At 46.0% G+C, this 18,035-nt stretch overlaps 2 protein-coding genes across 6 annotated transcripts; one reads left to right on the forward strand and one right to left on the reverse strand.

Moving 5' to 3' along the window:
- Window positions 1-3,591: 3,591 nt before the first annotated feature.
- Window positions 3,592-8,441, reverse strand: LOC116502765 (SCAN domain-containing protein 3-like). 4 transcript variants are annotated; one of them, XM_032208679.1, is made up of 3 exons: window positions 8,324-8,441; window positions 7,938-8,019; window positions 3,592-5,610 (listed from the first exon to the last, which is right to left on the reverse strand). In XM_032208679.1, exon 3 carries the CDS (start codon window positions 5,584-5,586, stop codon window positions 3,652-3,654), a length of 1,935 nt encoding a protein of 644 aa, XP_032064570.1. In that variant the 5' UTR covers window positions 5,587-5,610; window positions 7,938-8,019; window positions 8,324-8,441; the 3' UTR covers window positions 3,592-3,651. The 4 variants fall into 4 exon arrangements, with proteins under 4 accessions (XP_032064570.1, XP_032064571.1, XP_032064575.1 ...); XM_032208680.1 differs by lacking the exon at window positions 7,938-8,019 and having other exon boundaries at window positions 8,324-8,427; XM_032208684.1 differs by lacking the exons at window positions 7,938-8,019; window positions 8,324-8,441 and adding an exon at window positions 8,076-8,145.
- Window positions 8,442-8,491: 50 nt separating this feature from the next.
- On the forward strand, window positions 8,492-17,108 carry LOC116502766 (zinc finger protein 397-like). Of its 2 annotated transcripts, none has more exons than XM_032208686.1 (4): window positions 8,492-8,585; window positions 10,947-11,688; window positions 12,479-12,608; window positions 14,934-17,108. In XM_032208686.1, exons 2-4 carry the CDS (start codon window positions 10,966-10,968, stop codon window positions 16,001-16,003), a joined length of 1,923 nt encoding a protein of 640 aa, XP_032064577.1. In that variant the 5' UTR covers window positions 8,492-8,585; window positions 10,947-10,965; the 3' UTR covers window positions 16,004-17,108. The 2 variants fall into 2 exon arrangements, with proteins under 2 accessions (XP_032064577.1, XP_032064576.1); XM_032208685.1 differs by having other exon boundaries at window positions 8,497-8,607.
- The last annotated feature ends 927 nt before the right edge of the window (window positions 17,109-18,035 follow it).

Consider the following 18,035-nt stretch of genomic DNA (forward strand, 5'->3'; position numbering starts at 1 on the left):
GAAGGATTGGCTTCTTGTTTAATATTTGTATTGAGTTATAAAATATAATAAGATACCAAATACGAAATAGGAAAGCGGTGCGGAGGACGAGGGGGAAGAAAAGTGAGGAAGAATAAGAAAAAAAGAAAGAGAAAGAATCACTGACTTCTGACTCTCTCTGTTGCAGTAAAATAAGGCATTAACATCAAATGACAATTTTTGTCCCCGTCCCCCCCCCCCCCCCAATAATATGAGCAAGCTATTTGTATAAAGTTCTCTCAATCTTCTCGCGAAAAAGGAAGAGCTGAAGAATCGGCTTGAGGACAGATCATCCAGGGGGAAAATCTCTCTAGCTGGGTGGATCGCTCCCAGTTGACACGGACTTGGTCAACAACAGCCCATCATGCAACACCCTTTGCAACACCCTTTGCAAATTGCACCCCCAGCTTGCGACGGCCCAAAGCAGGAACTTTCCAGCCCATGGTGCTGATGCAGGACGACCCAGAAGGCACCGCCTCCCACATGGGCCAGGATGCATTGGGCTGCTCTGCAAGCTGGTGCTTACCAGATGCTCTTCGGAGAGGCAATCAGAGGCTCCTGCTGCTGCTGCTGCTGCTGCTGCTGCTGCCTGTCAGAGTTTGCAGGCAAAGGGTGCAACCTGCACGAAGCAGTGACTTTCTGCCAGAAGCAGGGCGGCCCTTCGCTGGAAAGATCCAGTCCTCCACTTTCCTCCGACCCTATTTCCTTCCTCTCTAGGAATCCCTCTTCTGCTCCCTTAACCCCTCCACGACCGAGGAGTTCTAGGGTGCAATATCCAGTATCCTAAGCATGCTTAAGGCAAGCTCCATCTCAAGATTTGGTGGCCTGAAGGAATTACAGAATAGCAGAGTTGGCAGGGACCTTGGAGGTCTTCTAGTCCAATCCCGTGCTCAAGCAGGAGACCCAATACCATTCCAGACAGATCCTCCTGCTTGAGCAGGGGATTGAACTAGAAGACCTCCAAGGTCCCTGCCAACTCTGCTATTCTGTAATTCTGTTATTTTAGACAAATAGCTGTCCAATCTCTTCTTTAAAAATCTTCAGTGTGATTGTATTTTATGATTATCACCTGCTGCTCACATGAGAGCTTATGCATCAAATTGCTCACATGTGTCCAATCACATTTGGCCAATAAAAATTCTGTTCTGTTCTGTTCTAATTCTATTCTATTCTATTCTATTCTATTCTATTCTATTCAGTTATTCTGTAACTGAGTCCTTGCTGCTGGTCATCCTCTTCTTTGTTTTCCCTTCCATCTTTCCCAGCATCCGAGTCTTCTCCAGAAAGCTGAGTCTTCCCATGATGTGTAGGTTAAATTGAATCTGATTGTTTGTGCCTTGTGTAAGAACTCTTGCTATCCCTTTGTTTGTTTTCATGGTTGTCTATGCGTTCTCAGGCATTGCACGGCAGATTTGGATGGGACCTTGGAGGTCTTCTAGTCCAACCTCCTGCTCAGGCAGCAAACCCTATATCATTTCAAACAAATGGTGTTCAATCTCTTCTGAAAAAACTTCCAGTGTTGGAGCATTCACAACCTCTGGAGGCAAGCTGTTCCGCTGGTTAAATGTTCTTATTATCAGGAAATTTCTCCTTAGTTCTAGGTTGTTTTCTTTCCACCCATTCCTTCTTGTCCTGCCCTCAGGTGCTTTGGAGAATAGCTTGACTTCCTCTTCTTTGTGGAAATTTGTCTGAAATGGTGTAGGATCTCCTGCTTGGATGGGAGATTGGACTAGAAGACCTCCAGGGTCCCTTCCAACTCTGCCATTCCATTCCATTCAGAATTAAAAGTGTAGCAGGGGTAGGCTGGTACGGGTTTGCCCAGGTTCGGGAGAACACGTAGTTAACGTTATGGCTGATTCGGAGAACCTCCAAATCCCACCCCTGGCTGGCCGTGCCCTCAAGGGAAGCCTCCGGAGCCTGGAGCAAAAAAAATGACCTCCTCGCCATGGTGCAGGAGGCTGGCCATGCCCACCAAGCAAACTGGCACTGAAATTTTTGAAGCCCACACCTGTAAATCTTTGAAGTGGCTATAAGAGGGATGGTTGGGTCCCATAGTTCTAAGTGGAAGGCCTACCTCTCCACTGGCGTTGTTGTTGCTGCTGTTTGTGGTGCTAAAAGCAGCCTCTGTATATACACTCTCAAAATCCCCAGTCCCTCCCCCCCGTACAGATAAGTCTTCAATTTACAACAGTTCATTTAGTGACCATTCAAAGTTACTGAAAATAATGACTTATGGCCATTTTTCACACATACGACCGCCGCCGCATCCCCACGGTCCAGCGATTGAAATTCGGATTCTTGGCAACTGGTTCATATTTATGACGGTTGCAATATTCCCTTTTTGCGACTGTCTGACAAGGAAAGACAATGGGGAAGCCAGATTCACTTAACAACCGTGGGACTAACTTAACAACTGCAGTGATTCACTTAAGCACTCTGGCGAGGACGTAATTGTCTCATTTAGCGACATCAATTGTGGGCTCAATTGCGGTCCTAAGTCGAGGACAACCTGTATCCGTGCCTTGAAATTCTGCAATGCATTAATTTAGAAAACAGTAAATTCAGCAGAAAAGAAGTATAAACAAGCCATCACCCTCCAAAAGGTTTCCTAAATGTGTAATCATTCAAAACACAACACAATTCCATCCTGAGGGACTCAGAAACCTGTGGGTTTTTTTTTTTTAAAGGCATAATTTTAATATGGATGCTATCTTTTGTGTTTTATTGAAATATAGGTTGGGGACTCACCAACTCATTCACCAACTCATTGTTAATACAAACTATGGATTAAATGGGATACACCAATATACATTTAGTGGAGGATATCAGCATTAATATCCGCGTTAAAGGGACAGGTCCCGAAGATGGTTTTTGAAGAGGCAATTGGGCTTCCATTGTTTTTCCTTCGAGACATTTTGCTTGCCCTGAAGAAGCTTCTTGAATGAGTGCTTCGGGTGCTTTGGAAAATAGCTTGACCCCCTCCTCTCTATGCCAGCCCCTCAAATATTGGAACACTGCTATCATGTCTCCCCTGGTCCTTCTCTTCACTAAACTAGCCATGCCCAGTTCCTGCAACCATTCATTGTATGTTTTAGTCCCCTAATCATCCTGGTTGCTCTTCTCTGCACTTCTAGAATCTCAACATCTTTTTTTTATAGTATGGTGGCCAAAACTGGATGCAGTACTCTAGGTGTGGTCTTACTAAAGCTTTATAAAGTGGTATAAATACAGAGGTGGTATTCAGCTGGTTCTGACTAGTTCTGGAGAACTGGTAGCAGAAAGTTTGAGTAGTTCGGAACCGGTAAATACCACCTCTGACCAGCCCCGCCCCATCCATTCTCTGTCTCCCGAGTCCCAGCTGATGAGGAGGAAGTGGAGATTTTGGAGTAACCTTCCCCTGGAGTGGGGAGGGATTGGGGATTTTACAGTATCCTTCCCCTGTCACTCCCACCAAGCCACACCCACAGAACCAGTAGTTAAAAGTTTTTGAATCCCACCCCTGAATACCTCACTTGATCTTGATCATACGTGATTAATGTCTTTTCTCTGAAAAAAAAAACCCAATAGCAGAGCTTTCAATGATACGAACAACTTTATTGAAGGGTAAAAACGTTGCATTTGGCATGCTTTTGATTAATGTGACTTTTGCTGTTGCATGCACACTGATAATTTTTCTAACCTTGGCTCATACTTTGTAAGTTTCAGAGCAACACACGCAGCACTCAGGTCATCTGTTATTCTGTTTCTGGTGTCAGATTTGATGTAATTCAAAGCTGAAAACAGCTCCTCACAAGCAGAAGATGATCCAAACAATGTAAGGAAAGCAATCCCGAGTGTTTTCATTGACTTGAAATTATTTGGCAGAGAATTCCACACTGTAAGGATTTTATTTTCAGAAGCACCTGTGACTCTGTCAGAAGTAACTGTGCTCTCCTTCATCATCCTTTCTATCTTCTCAAGTGTTTCTCGCAGGACATAGAATTTATTTTTCCACATGGAGTTCTCTTGAAATTCCAATAGCTCCATTTCCAGATTTTCTAAATCTAACCAGTGTAAGTGGGAAAGATCAAGTTCTTCAAATTTGGCTTTATCTGGAGAAGTAAGAAAACCCAGGGTTGTCTCCATCTTACGGAACTGTAAAAACCTGTTACTTAAATTCACCTTTGCAGCTGCTACAATGCCAGAAAACTCCTTGTAGATTTCCCGATGGCTTCTAGGATTGCCTGCAAACATTACAGAATTTTCCAAATGCAATTTTAGATTTGGAAAATATTTCAGCTGCCCACCTCCAAGGTCTCTTTCAAAAACCTGCAGTTTTCTCTCAAACGTTTTGATGTCACAAAGCATCCTTTCTGCTGTTTTCCCTACACCTTGAAGTTGTTTGTTCAACACACTGAAGTGTGCTGTAAAATCTGTAAAAAACATGAGGTTGGTAAGCCAGGCCATATCAGTGAGCTGTGGATATTCCTGCCCTTTCTCATTCATAAACAGCCTAATTTCATCCAAGCAGGCTACAAATCTCTCCAGGACTCGTCCTTTGCTCAGCCACCGGACGTTATTGTACATAAGTAAACCATTATACTGTGCCTCTACCTCCTCAAGAAGTGCTTTAAACTGTCGAAAATCCAGAGCATGAGCCATGATGTAATTCACCATTTTTATGACATCTTTGAGGACAATGTCAAAATTTTTGCTGCTTTCCCTGGCACAAAGAGCTTCCTGGTGTATAATGCAATGGAACTGAATGACTTGATGCTTTATTTCTTTAACAAACAACTGTATGAAACCAGATGCTGGCCCCACTATAGAAGGTGCCCCATCACTAGTAATTGAAACCACTTTTTCTGGTCTTATGTCTTGTGACGAAAAAGCCTCCATCACAGCATTGTAGATATCTATCCCTTGTGTTCTTTCAGGCAAAGACACCAGTTTCACCAGCTCTTCTCTCATGATGTCACCAACAGCGTAACGCAAAATTATTGCTAGCCTCGCGTGATTATTTACATCTGTGCTTTCATCCAAGCACATGGAGTAACAGGCTGCCTTTTGCAAGTCAGTGGTGAGCTGCTGGCTAACATCACTTGCCATGCGCTGGACTCGATCTTTAACAGTGTTTCTGCTAAGTGGCACCTCAGAGATGCGTTTAACAATTTTATCCTTGTTTGGGAAATCATGAAAAATGGAATTGCACCGAGACAACATGGCTGTTTTGATAATATCCCCATCAGAGAGGGGCTTGCCATGTTTTGCTATGCAGAGTGAAATTTGAAAACTGGCAGCTGTCAGGTGATTTGTCTTGGAAAGATAGTTGGGACAACTAAGAGGCTGGGAATGATATTTTCTCAATTTCCTTTCAAGAAATTCTCTTCTTTCAGTGGCACCAAGTTCGGCGACACTTTTGTGTTTGGTGTCCAAGTGCCGTCTGACGCTTGATGTGCGACACACAACACTTTCATTACACAAAGTACACAATGCTTTCCCACTGTGTTCAATTACTCCGAATGACTCTGTCCAGGCCTCTTGGAATGATCTTCCACTATCTGTCTTGGCTTTTTTTGGGGCACTCATTTTTGGGTGTTAAAGACTTGGAGTCTACAAAAAACACAAAATTTAAAAAAAAGAAGCATTCAATACAAATCTATCCCTGTACTAAAAATAGCTAACACTATTAGTTAGCACTAAAAAATGGATATTCTCCAAATCAACAATCTATGGCAATGATTCTCAGCTGGGATTCCTTTTGAATTTGCTGACACTCCCCGCCCCCCACCCCCAAGGGGGAAGAGCCACGGTGGCGCAGTGGTTAGGGTGCAGTACTGCAGGCCACTTCAGCTGACTGTTATCTGCAGTTCAGCGGTTCTAATCTCACCAGCTCAAGGTTGACTCAGCCTTCCATCCTTCCGAGGTGGGTGAAATGAGGACCCAGACTGTGGGGGCGATATGCTGATTCTGTAAACTGCTTAGAGAGGGCTGAAAGCCCTATGAAGCGGTATATAAGTCTAACTGCTATTGCTATTGCTAATGTTCCAGTGACCAGCAGTTTTTGGCCTGTTCTGAAAAAGTCATCTGAGTGCATTTCTGTTATGACCGAGGCTTCCCAAGAGCATGAAGCAAACTCCTCGTCCCGACAAAACCCCCTTTTATTAATTGACTGTGAATTCTGCTCATTCACATCTGGCAAAGTCTTTCAAGGTCACAGACCTTATCTGGCTTGGAGAGCTGCCAGGCCTATATCTGCAGAACTTGGCAAGGAGTCTCGGAGAGTCACAACCAATTAAGCAAGCTAAGTGTCTCCTGCAAACTCCACTCCCCTTTCGCTTCTGTTCTATTTCCTCTGGGAGGGGCCATTCCTCATCTTGCCTTACTCCCAAGTCGACCCTGTTCTTTAGCCGTTCCCTTCGTTTGGCGACTGTGCATGCATACACTAGGAACAGGCTCCAGCTGCATGTAGGAATAGAGGAAAGGTTACGTAAAGACATGCGCAGCACACTGCCATGATCTCAGTGACTGGTTACCTCTTAACCTATGAGCTCACCTAATTAACAACAACAGGCACTTACCAGGAACTATTGAGTTATGTGAAGCCTCTGCCCTGGCTGGGATGGTCTTAGAGATTGACAAGGAGAAGGAGCCAATTATAATACTGTTGCTATATGCTTATTGCTTTGTTTGTAAAAACTGTACAAAAAGAATAAGCCTGCGACCGGTCCTAAAGTCCTCGACTTATGACCGGCCGCAGGTCCTCGACTTACGACTGACAGCCGGCAACAGCCAAGCCGCGCCTGATTGGGAGGGAGGCATTTTGGAATGAACTCTGTGATGTCTTGACTCTGAACACATCATTTGCAGACAGCTGGACATTTGCATTCTTCTTCAGTGAGAGCTGAAGAAGCTTCTTGGATGAGAAACAAAACATCTTCAAAGAAAAACCAGAAAGTCCAGTTGCCACTTGAAAAAAAAAAGCACCTTTGGGTTTCAGGCAAGTGACTGTAAAAACCTCCAGTGGTGGAGCATCCAAAACTTCTGAAGACAAGAAGCAATGGGTGGAAACTAATCAAGGGGAGAAGGAACTTAGAACTGAGGAGAAATTTCCTGACAGCCAGAACAATTAATCAGTGAAACGACTCACCTTCAGAAGTTGCGGGTGCTTCAATATTGGAAATTTTAAAGAAGAGGTTCGACAGCCATTTGTCTGAAATAGTATAGGGTCTCCTGCCTGAACAGGGGGGTTGGCCTGGATGACCTCCAAGGTCCCTTCTAATTCTATTATTATTCTGTTATTCTCATTAGGTTGCCAAAGTATTTGAGTTTCAGAATTTGTCCTTCCAAAGAACAGTCAGGGTTGATTGCATCTGGGTTCACTGATTGCATTTCCTTGCAGTCCCAGGGAGTCCCAAGAAGAGTCTTCTCCAGCACCCTGATTGGAAAGCAATATCAGAGGGCAACTTGCCAGCTTCTGCTCTTCCAGCCATCTGTGGCCAGACTGGTTGGTTCTGCAGCTTGGAGCCCAGAGGGGTGTGTGTGTGTGTGTGTGTGTAATCTTTCTTGGTGACAAGGACCCAGGAGTACTCATCGCAAATAATCTAAGCCCCAGAGCTCACTGTAACAGCATTGCCAAAAAGACATTAAGAGTTGTTAGCCTAATTTTGGGAAGCTTCTGCTCCTACAACATTGCACTGCTCACCAGGGTGTACAAAACCTTTGCCAGACCAATTCTCAAACACAGCTCGTCTGCCTAGGTACCGGACATTAACAGGATGGAGACGATCCACGAGAAGAGTCCTCCACTCCTCTGCTCACAATACAAAATCCCTTATGCCATCAGTCTCGAAATGTTTTGAGTTCGGACAATCTGCGCTGCCTGCGGGGTCGGTTGGACCTAAGCATAGTACACAAAATTGTCTGCTACAACATCCTACCTGTCAACGACTACTTCGGCTTCAATCACAACAACACACCCGCACGCAATCGATACAAACTCAAGGTAAACCGCTCCAAACCCTATGGCAGAAAATACGACTTCAGCAACAGAGTGGTCAACGCCTGGAATGCTCTACCTGACTCCGTGGTTACATCCTCAACCTCCCCACCCAGCTTTAACCTTAGGCTGTCCACCGTGGACCTCACCCCGTTCCTAAGAGGTCTGTAAGGGGGCGTACATAAGCGCACCAGCCTGCCTACCGTCCCTGTCCTACTGTCCCCGTTTATTTGTACTCATTTCCTTTATTCACAGCCACGTTCCTACTTACGCCTCCTATCTTGTGCATGTTTGACAAACCAAATAAAAATAAAATAAAATAATCACCTCCCCGGGTCGGATTTCTGCCAACTTAGCCCCCTTTTTAATTCCTGCCGGCAGAGGTCCCGAGGCTGAAGAGTTAAACTGACCGAGATCCACTTCCCAGAAAGGGAGGAGAGAAGCCATTGGAAGAAGTTGCGCGCTTGTCACTTTGGGCGGCGTTTCCTCTTCCTCTCCGCTTGGGGTGGGGGAGCGTGCAGCTGGGCTTCCAGAAGCCGAGGGGGGAAATCCCCCCCCCTCTCTCGAGCCGTGACGCCGGAAAGCCCGGGTAAACGGACAGCGGTGGAGGGGTAGGTGGTGGTGGGAGAGATGCCCTTTGCAGCAACGCGCGCCTTTGCAAAGAAACCCCAAACCCCGGGGATGAAAAAAGCGGTGCGCGAGACCCTTGCAAGCGTGGAAGGGAGAGGGGGGAGCCCTTCTCGGCCCTTTTACACTTCCCCACGCACACCTTTGCACCTTCAAACATCCACCCACCCACACGTTGCACACAGGGCGGTGTTCTTCTCCGGAGGCCATTTAGCAAAGATTAAGGCATCAACCCTGCCAGGCACGATCCGCCAAGCCGTAGCTCGCCAGAGGTTAGCTGTTAACCACATCACCCATCATCCCCGGCCGGGGATCAGGGGCTGAGACCCGCGCGGGAGCAAATAATAATAATAATAAAAAACCCAGGAGCGGGTCAGTTGCCCTGCTCTGGATTTGGCTGAGTGGCGGGTGTCACAGGGAGGGTTTGGACTAGCTGGCATCTACAGTCCCCTTTCTAATTCATTTCCTGTATTTTGTCGCCAGGCTGCAGGGAGAAACCTGAAATACTAAGTAGGCAGGAGAGGCTCTTGGTAAAAGGTCTTCCTTGCCCCAATCGAAAATTAAAACTTTGCTTTTCTTTGTTTTTAGGAAACTGCTCCCAAACATATCCTTAACCTGGTGCCTTAACAAATAATAGGCACCCAGCCTTTCTTTTCTAGTTAGGATTAGAGGAACTAAAGAAGGCGACTGGAAATTTTGGATAACCTTTGGCACCGGGAAGATTAAAATGTTTTTTTTTTTTGGTATCCTTTGGGGAACTAAATGTTCCTTTTGGTCCCTCTCTTTGAACTTGGGCAATAAAGTCGGTAATTCTTTGGGATATTACTTACTTTGTCTGTTGCAACCATTGCCAAGGGGGAAAACTCATTCTGTTGTGGTAGACAAGCTGGCCCCACTCAAGAGGAAAATAATAAAAGAGCGGGTTGTATTAATAAAAGTTTGGGTAGTAACAGCTGGAAGTAACCGCAAATAGTGGCTTCACGGGATGGCTGCATTAATTTTTATCTAGGTTTTTCTCCTTGGCAATTTGGAGAGGTATGGACATCATCTCCCAGAATTCCCCAGCCAGCAAATTTGCCAAGGTTAAGAAGCACTTACTTTGCTTGTTCTTTTCTTGTTTGAAAAGAACTGAAAAGATGTTACTAAATACACTTACAATCTCTGTAATCCTTTACAAAGATAAAACTTTAGGTTCCGTTTTTACAAGCATTAACACCACTTTGGCAAGAAGCAATAGATATGAAAGGGCTACACTGCTGCTGAACCTGGAAGCTTGATTTTATTAGCAGGAACATTAGGCTTGTTTTTTTTTTGCTTTGAATCTGTCTGTCTGTCCGTCCATCCATCCATCCATCCATCCATCCATTTATTTCTACATCTATCTCTATCTCTATATTCTAGGTTTAGCAGCAGCATAACACTAAGCATCTATTGTTTCTTGTCAAAGTTGTGTTAATGCTTGTGTGTGTGTGTGTGTGTGTGTGTATCTCTAATATATAATTTTAAAAGACAATATAGCCTAATACAGGTAGTCCACAACTCACAACCACAATTGAGCCCAAAATTTCCATTGTTGAGTGAGACACTTGTTGAGCTTTGCCCTTTTTGTGATCTTTATTGCTACAGTTGTTAAGTGAATCGCTGCAGTTGTTAAGTTAGTAACATGGTTGTGAAGTGAATTTGGCAAGCAATCCTCATTGGCTTTGCTTGTCATAAGAGTGCAAAAGGTGATCACATGATCCCAGACCGGGACAGCTGCCACTGTCATAAATAAGAGTCAGTTGCCAAGTGTCTGAATTTGATCCCATGACCATGGGGATGCTGCAGTGGTCTTGGGTGTGAAAGATGGTCATAAGTCACTTTTCCACCCCGCTGCTGTTGTAACTTCAAACATTAAATGAACTGCGGACTACCTGTAATGTTAGCTAGCAATTTGTGCTTACACACCCTGGCTGTGATTAGAGCTGATAAATTACGGGTGGATAATTTGGCCTAGAGATATGTACATGTTTTTTTCTTTTCTTTTAATGATCCTGTAATCCCTTGGATCAGTGTGGAATCAGGGCGAGGAATTAATGGAGCTGAGCATTTACTGGCTGAATGCCCTTCCTGACGCCTGTCTGGCGTTCACAGCAGATATTTTCTCTTTGAGCCCAGAGACAGAAATATCTGCCTAGGATTACCTAGGCTCTCTCTCAGTCTCCTAACTGTGTGTAGAGAGCTCCACCTATAGGCCACTGTGCCACACACATGTTTATTTCACACCTATTTACCTACGCTGGCCTTTCCAATTAAAAATGCTTCCAAACTTGTGTTTCTCTAGGAGGCGAAGGAAGCTGGTCATGAGACATAAAATAATGACGGAGAAGGGGAAAAACCCAGACGCAAAATCGGAAAGAGAATTGCAAGAAGGGCTCAAAGCTGGGGTGACCCAAGGGAAGACAGGGAGAACGACGAAAGAGCTCCAAGCTGGGAATGCAGAAGGTTTTGCAAAAATGGGGGGCTCCCGATCAGCCAAGAGCGAGGCAGGTGATCGGCGGTTGAAATATTTGGATCCCCGGGCTGCTTTGAAGGCAATGCAGTCCTCCAAGCAGGAGGAACCGGTTTCTGAACCGTGGGAGAACGCCAAGGCATGCTTGGCTTCCTTGGAAGGAGCAGCTGAAACCTACTGGAGATACAAAGGATTGGTGGATCTCAGCAGAGAAACTCAAAGGGAGAACGAGCAGACCAACGCTGCCAAGGTGGACGACTACTGGAAGGTGGGCGAGGACGTCCTGAGAGAGGATTCGGCGGCCACCGACACCCAGCGAGCCCTTTTCAGAGAGTTCTGTTACCGGGACGCTGAGGGTCCCCGTGAAGCCTGCAGCCGTCTCTGGTACCTCTGCCACCGGTGGCTGAAGCCGGAGAGGCACACCAAGGAGCAGATCTTGGAGCTGGTGATCCTGGAGCAGTTCCTGGCCATCCTGCCCTCCCATCTCCAGAGGTGGGTCAAAGCGGCTGGGCCTCACACCTGTGACCAAGCGGTGGCCCTGGCTGAAGGCTTTCCCTCAGGACGGCCACAGGAGGTGAGACTTTAGAGAATGCAAACTTTGCAATGGGAATATGCTAGGACTGGGGAGGGGGTCCAGGAATATGGAGGGAGGGGGAAGTTATCCGTTCCAGGAAGCCCAGACTAGGAAACCAAAGTTATGCAGGCCAATATGACTTTTATTATACATCTGGTAATAAAATCTTGCAAGTCTTGAACGTGCCTTCTCCTCTCTCCCTTTCACTTTGTGAGGGTCAGGGTTCTGAGTAATACACCCACAGCAAACAGAATTCTGAGGCAGGTAGATTCCTCAAAGAACAGTTTTATTGGAAACCCTGTTTCCCTGAAAATAAGACCTCCCCGGATAATAAGCCCAATCGGACTTTTGAGCGCATGTGCTAAAATAAGCCCTCCGCGAAAATATTGCAACACAGAAGCAGCAGCCATGAGGTGATGACGCTTGCCGCCTTCTGAACTTCAAAAATAATAAGACCTCCTCAAAAATAAGGCCCAGTGCTTATTTCGGGGGCAAAGAGAAAATAAGACCCTGTCTTTTTATGACTTTGGACTTCAACTCCCAGAACCCCTGAGCTAGCCATGCTGGAATTCTGGGAATTGAAGTCCACAAGTCATAAAGGGGCCATTGTTTCCCACCTCTGTTTTAAGGAATGTGAGCCCTCTTTTCTTTTTGAAGAACATGTGTGATCTCCGGATGTGATGTGTCTTTTTGTGGGGCAAGAAACTGGCACCCTCACTTTGCGAAATCTCCCCAACCTATTTTCTCTTCTGTTTCTTGTTGCTAAAGATAAATTTTGGGGTTCTTTCAGGGACCAGGTTTGGTGCAGGAGGTGGCTTTGGGGTTTTCCACGGCCGAGCGGCCTCCGTCAGGGGCTGGAGAGAGACAGCCCAGTTCCATCGGGGTCAAGGAGGAGCACGACAGTGGCAGTGACTCAGAAGGTAAGAGCTTGTGGTATGCTGCTGTCTCCAAGGTGCCTGGATTTTCAGAAGTTGTTTTAAGTTGAACATCAGCCCTTTGGAGTAGGCCACGTCAAGAAACAAATTGCAGGATTCTTGTAGGTGTTCTGACTGAGGCTTCCCAAGAGCATGAAACCAACTCCTTGTCCCGGCAAAAAAACCCTTTTATTAATTTACTGTGAATTCTGCTCATTCACATCCAGAAAAATCTCTCAAGGGAGGATTTACAGTCACAGACTTTATCTGTTTTGGAGAGATGACAGGCCGATATCTGCAGAACTTGGCAAGGAGCCTCGGAGAGTCACCAACCAATTAAATGAACTAATTGTCTCCTGCAAACTCCACTCCCCTTTCGCTCCTCTTTTATTTCCTCTGGGAGGGGGCATTCATCGTCCACCTGTGGCCTTACTCCCAAGTTGACCCCTGTTCTTTAGCTGTTCCCTTCGTCTGGCAACTCTGCGCATGCGCACACTGGGAACAGGCTTCAGCTGTTCCTCTGCCTCACTGATGTCTGACTCTGAAGGCAGCTGATAACTGGCATACAGCTCTGGCCTTCTCTCTGCCTCCGACACAGAGCCCTCATCAGAGCCTTCCCCAGACTCCAGGACTGGCCCATCTTCCTCCCCAACCTCCTCACTGTCCGAATCTGCTGCCAGCTCTTCTGGTGGGCCACAACTCTAGGATAAATTAACAGAACCACGGAAGCCTGATCCAAACCTTGACTGCTGTTTTATAAGGATAACAAGGCAGGGCTCTAGTAAGTCTTTCTCCTGCTTTCTACTTATTCGGGGCTGAGCAAATGTTTCTACTTTCCAACCTGTTTCTCAGAGTTAAATTATTCTGGAAATTAAGTGTACAGATAGTCCTTGGCTTACGATTCATTTGATCAGCACTCGAAGTTACAACAGCACTGAAAAAGTGAGTTACGACTTTTTTGTCATACTTCTGACCATTGCAGCATCCCCCAAATTTCGGGCACTGGACAACTAGTTCATATTCATGAGGGTTGCAGTATCCCAGTGTCATGTGGTCACCTTTTGTAAGCTTCTGAGAAGCAAAGTCAATGGAGAAGCCCCATTCACTTCACCCCTCTCTATCACCACTATAACTATCACAACCACAATTGCACTTAGACTTATATACTGCTTCACAGTGCTTTTACAGTCCTCTCTAAGCAGTTTATAGCCCAGTGTCCCCAATGGTCTGGGTCCTCATTTTACCCACCTCAGATGGACGGAAGGCTGAGTCAACCTTGAGCGGGTGAGAATCGAATTGTCAAACTGCCGGCAGTTGGCAGTCAGCAGAATTAGCCTGCAATACTGCATTCTAACCACTGTGCCGCCATGGCTCTTAACAACTGCAGAGAACTAATTTAACAACTGCAGTGATTCACCTAACAATTGTGGCAAGAAGGGTCATAAAATGAGGCAAACCGCACTTGACAATTGTTTTGCTGAGCACTGGGAATTTTGAGTTCAATTGCCATAGTTCGGGGACTACCAATACATTTGTGATTGCTTCACTCTTCAGGCATGTGGGTGGACAGAATAATTCTGAAATATGACAGGAGGTTATAACCATTTATTTCAGCTTCATAAAAAGCCAGGTTTCAGCCCCTTTCCCATCATTATTTTCATGCAATTGGTTCTTTGTCATATTCTAGTGTGGTGCTTCTCAACTCTGCCAATTTGAAAACGACTGGACGGCAAATCCATGGTTGGCTGAGAAATTCTGGGAGTTGAAGTCCATAAGTCTTAAGATTGCCAAGTTTGGAGACCTCTGCGTTAGAACATGTTTCTCAACCTTGGCAACTTGTAGATGGGTGGACTTCAACTCCCAGCATTCCCCTAGCCAGCCATGGATTTGCCCATTTCCATTTTTTGGATTTGCATGAAGAGTGAAGCAATCACAAATGTATTGGTAGTCCCCAAACTATGACAATTGAACTCAAAATTTCCAGTGGCTGGGAAATTCTGGGAACTGAAGTCGACAAGTCTTAAAAGTTGCCCTGTTTCTAATGGGATGGAATAGGTGGGTTTTTATTTTTTGTCATCTGAGCTTGGAACAAAATATTTCCTACATCATATCTGAGAAACTGCTTGGAACCATCTGACTGGATAATTTGGAATAGGTGGGGTTTTATTTTTTTGTCATCTGAGCTTGGAACAAAATATTTCCTACATCATATTTGAGAAACTGCTTGGAACCATCTGATTGGGTAATTTGGAAATGGGGTACTGGGCTAATACTTTGCTCTGATGTGGCTGCCGTGCTTGAGTAATCCTTTTTCCTCTATGCTCCCCACAGATGACAAGTGGGTGATTGAGACGAAGCAAGGGGATCCCCAGTTGGAAGACATCGAGCCCGTGAAATTGTGTGGGCCCTCCTTGCAAGAACCTTATTGGACCGAAGAAGATGGAGACGGTCCTGCAGCTCTTGGGGATGGAGCTGACCAGAAGGATGAGGACAAACCAGGTCAACAGAGACCTGAAGGCTTTCCTCTAGCAGAAGAAGATGGGGACTCAAGTCAACCAGTTTTGGTCCAAAGACGGCACAGAAGTCGAGAAAAGAAGACCTGTGGCGTGTGTGGCAAGACTTTCAGCCGGAGCACAGTGCTCGCTGCCCATCAGAGGACCCACACAGGCGAGAAGCCGTTCATGTGCCAGAGTTGTGGGAAATGCTTCAGCTTCAAGTCCACTCTGGTTGCCCACGAGAGGACCCACACGGGAGAGAGGCCCTACACCTGTGATCTGTGTGGGAAGAGCTTCACCGTCAGCTCGGTCCTCACCAGGCACTACCGAGTCCACGTTGAAAAGAAGCTCTTCAGCTGTTCCGAGTGCGACAAGAGCTTCACTCAGAAGTCTCAGCTGCTCAACCACCAGAAGGTCCACGTGAGGGAGAAGCCATTCAAATGTGGCCAGTGTGGGGAAGGTTTCAGCCGCGGCTCCAGCCTCAAGAAACACGAGGGCTCCCACACGGGAGAGAAACCCTTCAAATGCCCCGATTGCGAGAAATCCTTCAACACGTCTTCTCAGCTGGTCAAGCACCACCGAGTCCACACCGGGGAGAGGCCCTACACCTGTTCGGAGTGCGGGAAGAGCTTCAGCCAGTGGCAAATCCTGATGGTGCACCAAAGGACCCACACGGGCGAGAAGCCCTTCAAGTGCGCCACCTGCGGGAAATGCTTCTCCGATCGGGCCGTCCACATCCGCCACCAGAAGGTGCACACGGGGGAGAGGCCTCACCAGTGCCCCACTTGTGGCAAGAGGTTCACCCACCGCACCGTCTTGGTGAAGCACCAGAAGATCCACGCCCGAGAAGCTCTGAACCTAGCCAAATTGCAAGAGGAGCAGCCGCGATATGAGGAAACGCCATAAAAGTTTGCAACACAGACAAATGCTCAACTCCGGAAGGGTGCCCACGGGCGACTCTCTTCCTCGAGCCTTCCAGATGTCAAGACCCATGGTCTTCCTGTCTAAAACAGATGGGAGTTGCAGTCCGGGTTGGCCTGATAGCACAGGACTCCACTATATTGTACAAGGGTGTATATGTATCAGACAATCAATCTCTGCAATCACACTGTGGCAAGCATTCACTTTTCCAGGGCTGAGCATGATGGGAGAGGCAACACTTTGTTTGATACATGCGGGGATCCTGCAGTGGGCCTGCTCCATCCTCTCCCCCCACTCATCCCCTTATCTTCCATGTTGTGACTGTCTCTTGGGTAGGCACTTTTGTCTTCCTGATAAAAGTTGTCGGTGTTGTTGTCGAAGTCTTGGCAAGTCAACCTTTTCAAGATCTACTTTAGCTATGCACTACAGTGATGAAGGAAGCCGTTAATGAGGACAGATTAAGCCCTTCCCATTTGTACACCGGCATCAATTAGTAGAAGAGAATGTGTCCAACAGAGAAAGAACCTCATTAGTTTTCATTCAATTCCCCTTCACAGTGTCGTTGTTTTTTTGCCAGTGTTCTTTGGTGGTTGGTCTCCACGTTTCTGATTTTGGACACTAACATGCAGTTGTGTTTCTGTATTATAAGGAGAAGAGGATAATGTATATCACAGAAACAGATTAAAGCAAAAATTAGAAGTGCCTCATAATTAGCCTCTCTCTCTAAGCTTGCCTTTTGTTTGCTAATGCAGTTGCTGTCGAATAAAATGCTTTTTGTTGTCTATCAACTGCAGGATGAGGGCCTCTTCCGCATGTTTCCAACCAATACAGTCCTGAGTGAGGTCCGTTTTTGAGATTGTGGAAGGAATAGATCATAATCTGCTACGCTGGTCCAATGCAGGTTGCCAGATGTGATCGGTGTTAATCTGGGGTATCCATCATGGCCTGTTCACCTTGGGAGACCCTTCTGGATATATAAATGTCTGACAATATAACCCACAATTTCATTTACCCACATAAGCCCCTTCACCTCACCAAGGCCCCGATCGTAGGAGGAATATAAATATATTTGTGGTTAGTTGTGAAGTCATGTGACTGACCGCGACCCCATGGACAATGTTCCTCCAGGCCTTCCTGTCCTCTAACATCCTCTCAAGTCTATTTAAGCTCATGCCTACTGCTTCGGTGACTCCATCCAGCCACCTCCTTCTCTGCCGTCCCCTTCTTCTTTCGCCCTTAGTCTTTCCCAGTATTAGGCTCTTCTCCAATGAGTTCTTCCTTCTCATTAGGTGGCCAAAGTATCTGAGTTTCTTCTTCGGGACCTGATTTCTTTCTAAAGAGCAGTCAGAGTTGATCTCCTCTAGGACTGACAGATTTGATTGCCTTGCAGTCCAAGGGACTTGCAGGAGTCTTCTCCAGCACCATAGTTCAAAGGCCTCCATTCTTTGGCACTCAGCCTTTCTTATTGTCCAACTTTCACAGCCATCCATTGCAACTGGGAAACCCATGCCCTTTTATTGGCAGGATGATGTCTCTGTTTTTTAGTAGGCTGTCTAGATTTGCCATAGCTATCCTCCCCAGGAGCAAGGGTCTTTTAATTTCTTGGCTGCAGTCCCCATCTGCAGTGCTCTTGTTATAAATAAATAAATAAATAAATAAATAAATAAATAAATATTTTAAAGTCACAACCCCTGGTATGCCCCAATTATGGGAGGAAGCTAACTGCTTCCATTCTCTGTCCATCGGCTCGTCACAAGAGCCCAATATTTTACTGTTGCCTTTTGTTACATTTGTGTAGTATTTGTGCTGATAAATAAATAAAGGGAGACTAGTATAGATCTATTTCAAGCTATTTAGCTCTCATCAGCTAGCCATACCCTTATTGGGATTCGAACCTGGACTGTATTGCATATTAGGCAGATGTATTAACCACTTGAGCCACAGGCTGTCCTCCATTATCAGCTGAGCCAGGGAGAAGGTATATATTTAAAGTCACAATCCCTGGTATGCCCCAATT

This window comes from Thamnophis elegans, chromosome 2 (assembly GCF_009769535.1).
Source record: "Thamnophis elegans isolate rThaEle1 chromosome 2, rThaEle1.pri, whole genome shotgun sequence".
Taxonomy (NCBI): domain Eukaryota; kingdom Metazoa; phylum Chordata; class Lepidosauria; order Squamata; family Colubridae; genus Thamnophis; species Thamnophis elegans.

Bases quoted from the DNA above. Each gene is read 5' to 3' on its own strand.
- LOC116502765 (XM_032208679.1), bottom strand. From the start codon at position 5,586: ATGAGTGCCCCAAAAAAAGCCAAGACAGATAGTGGAAGATCATTCCAA.
- LOC116502766 (XM_032208686.1), top strand. From the start codon at position 10,966: ATGAGACATAAAATAATGACGGAGAAGGGGAAAAACCCAGACGCAAAA. The intron at 11,689-12,478 runs GTGAGACTTTAG...GGGTTCTTTCAG, and splicing joins CCTCAGGACGGCCACAGGAG to GGACCAGGTTTGGTGCAGGA. The intron at 12,609-14,933 runs GTAAGAGCTTGT...TGCTCCCCACAG, and splicing joins CAGTGGCAGTGACTCAGAAG to ATGACAAGTGGGTGATTGAG.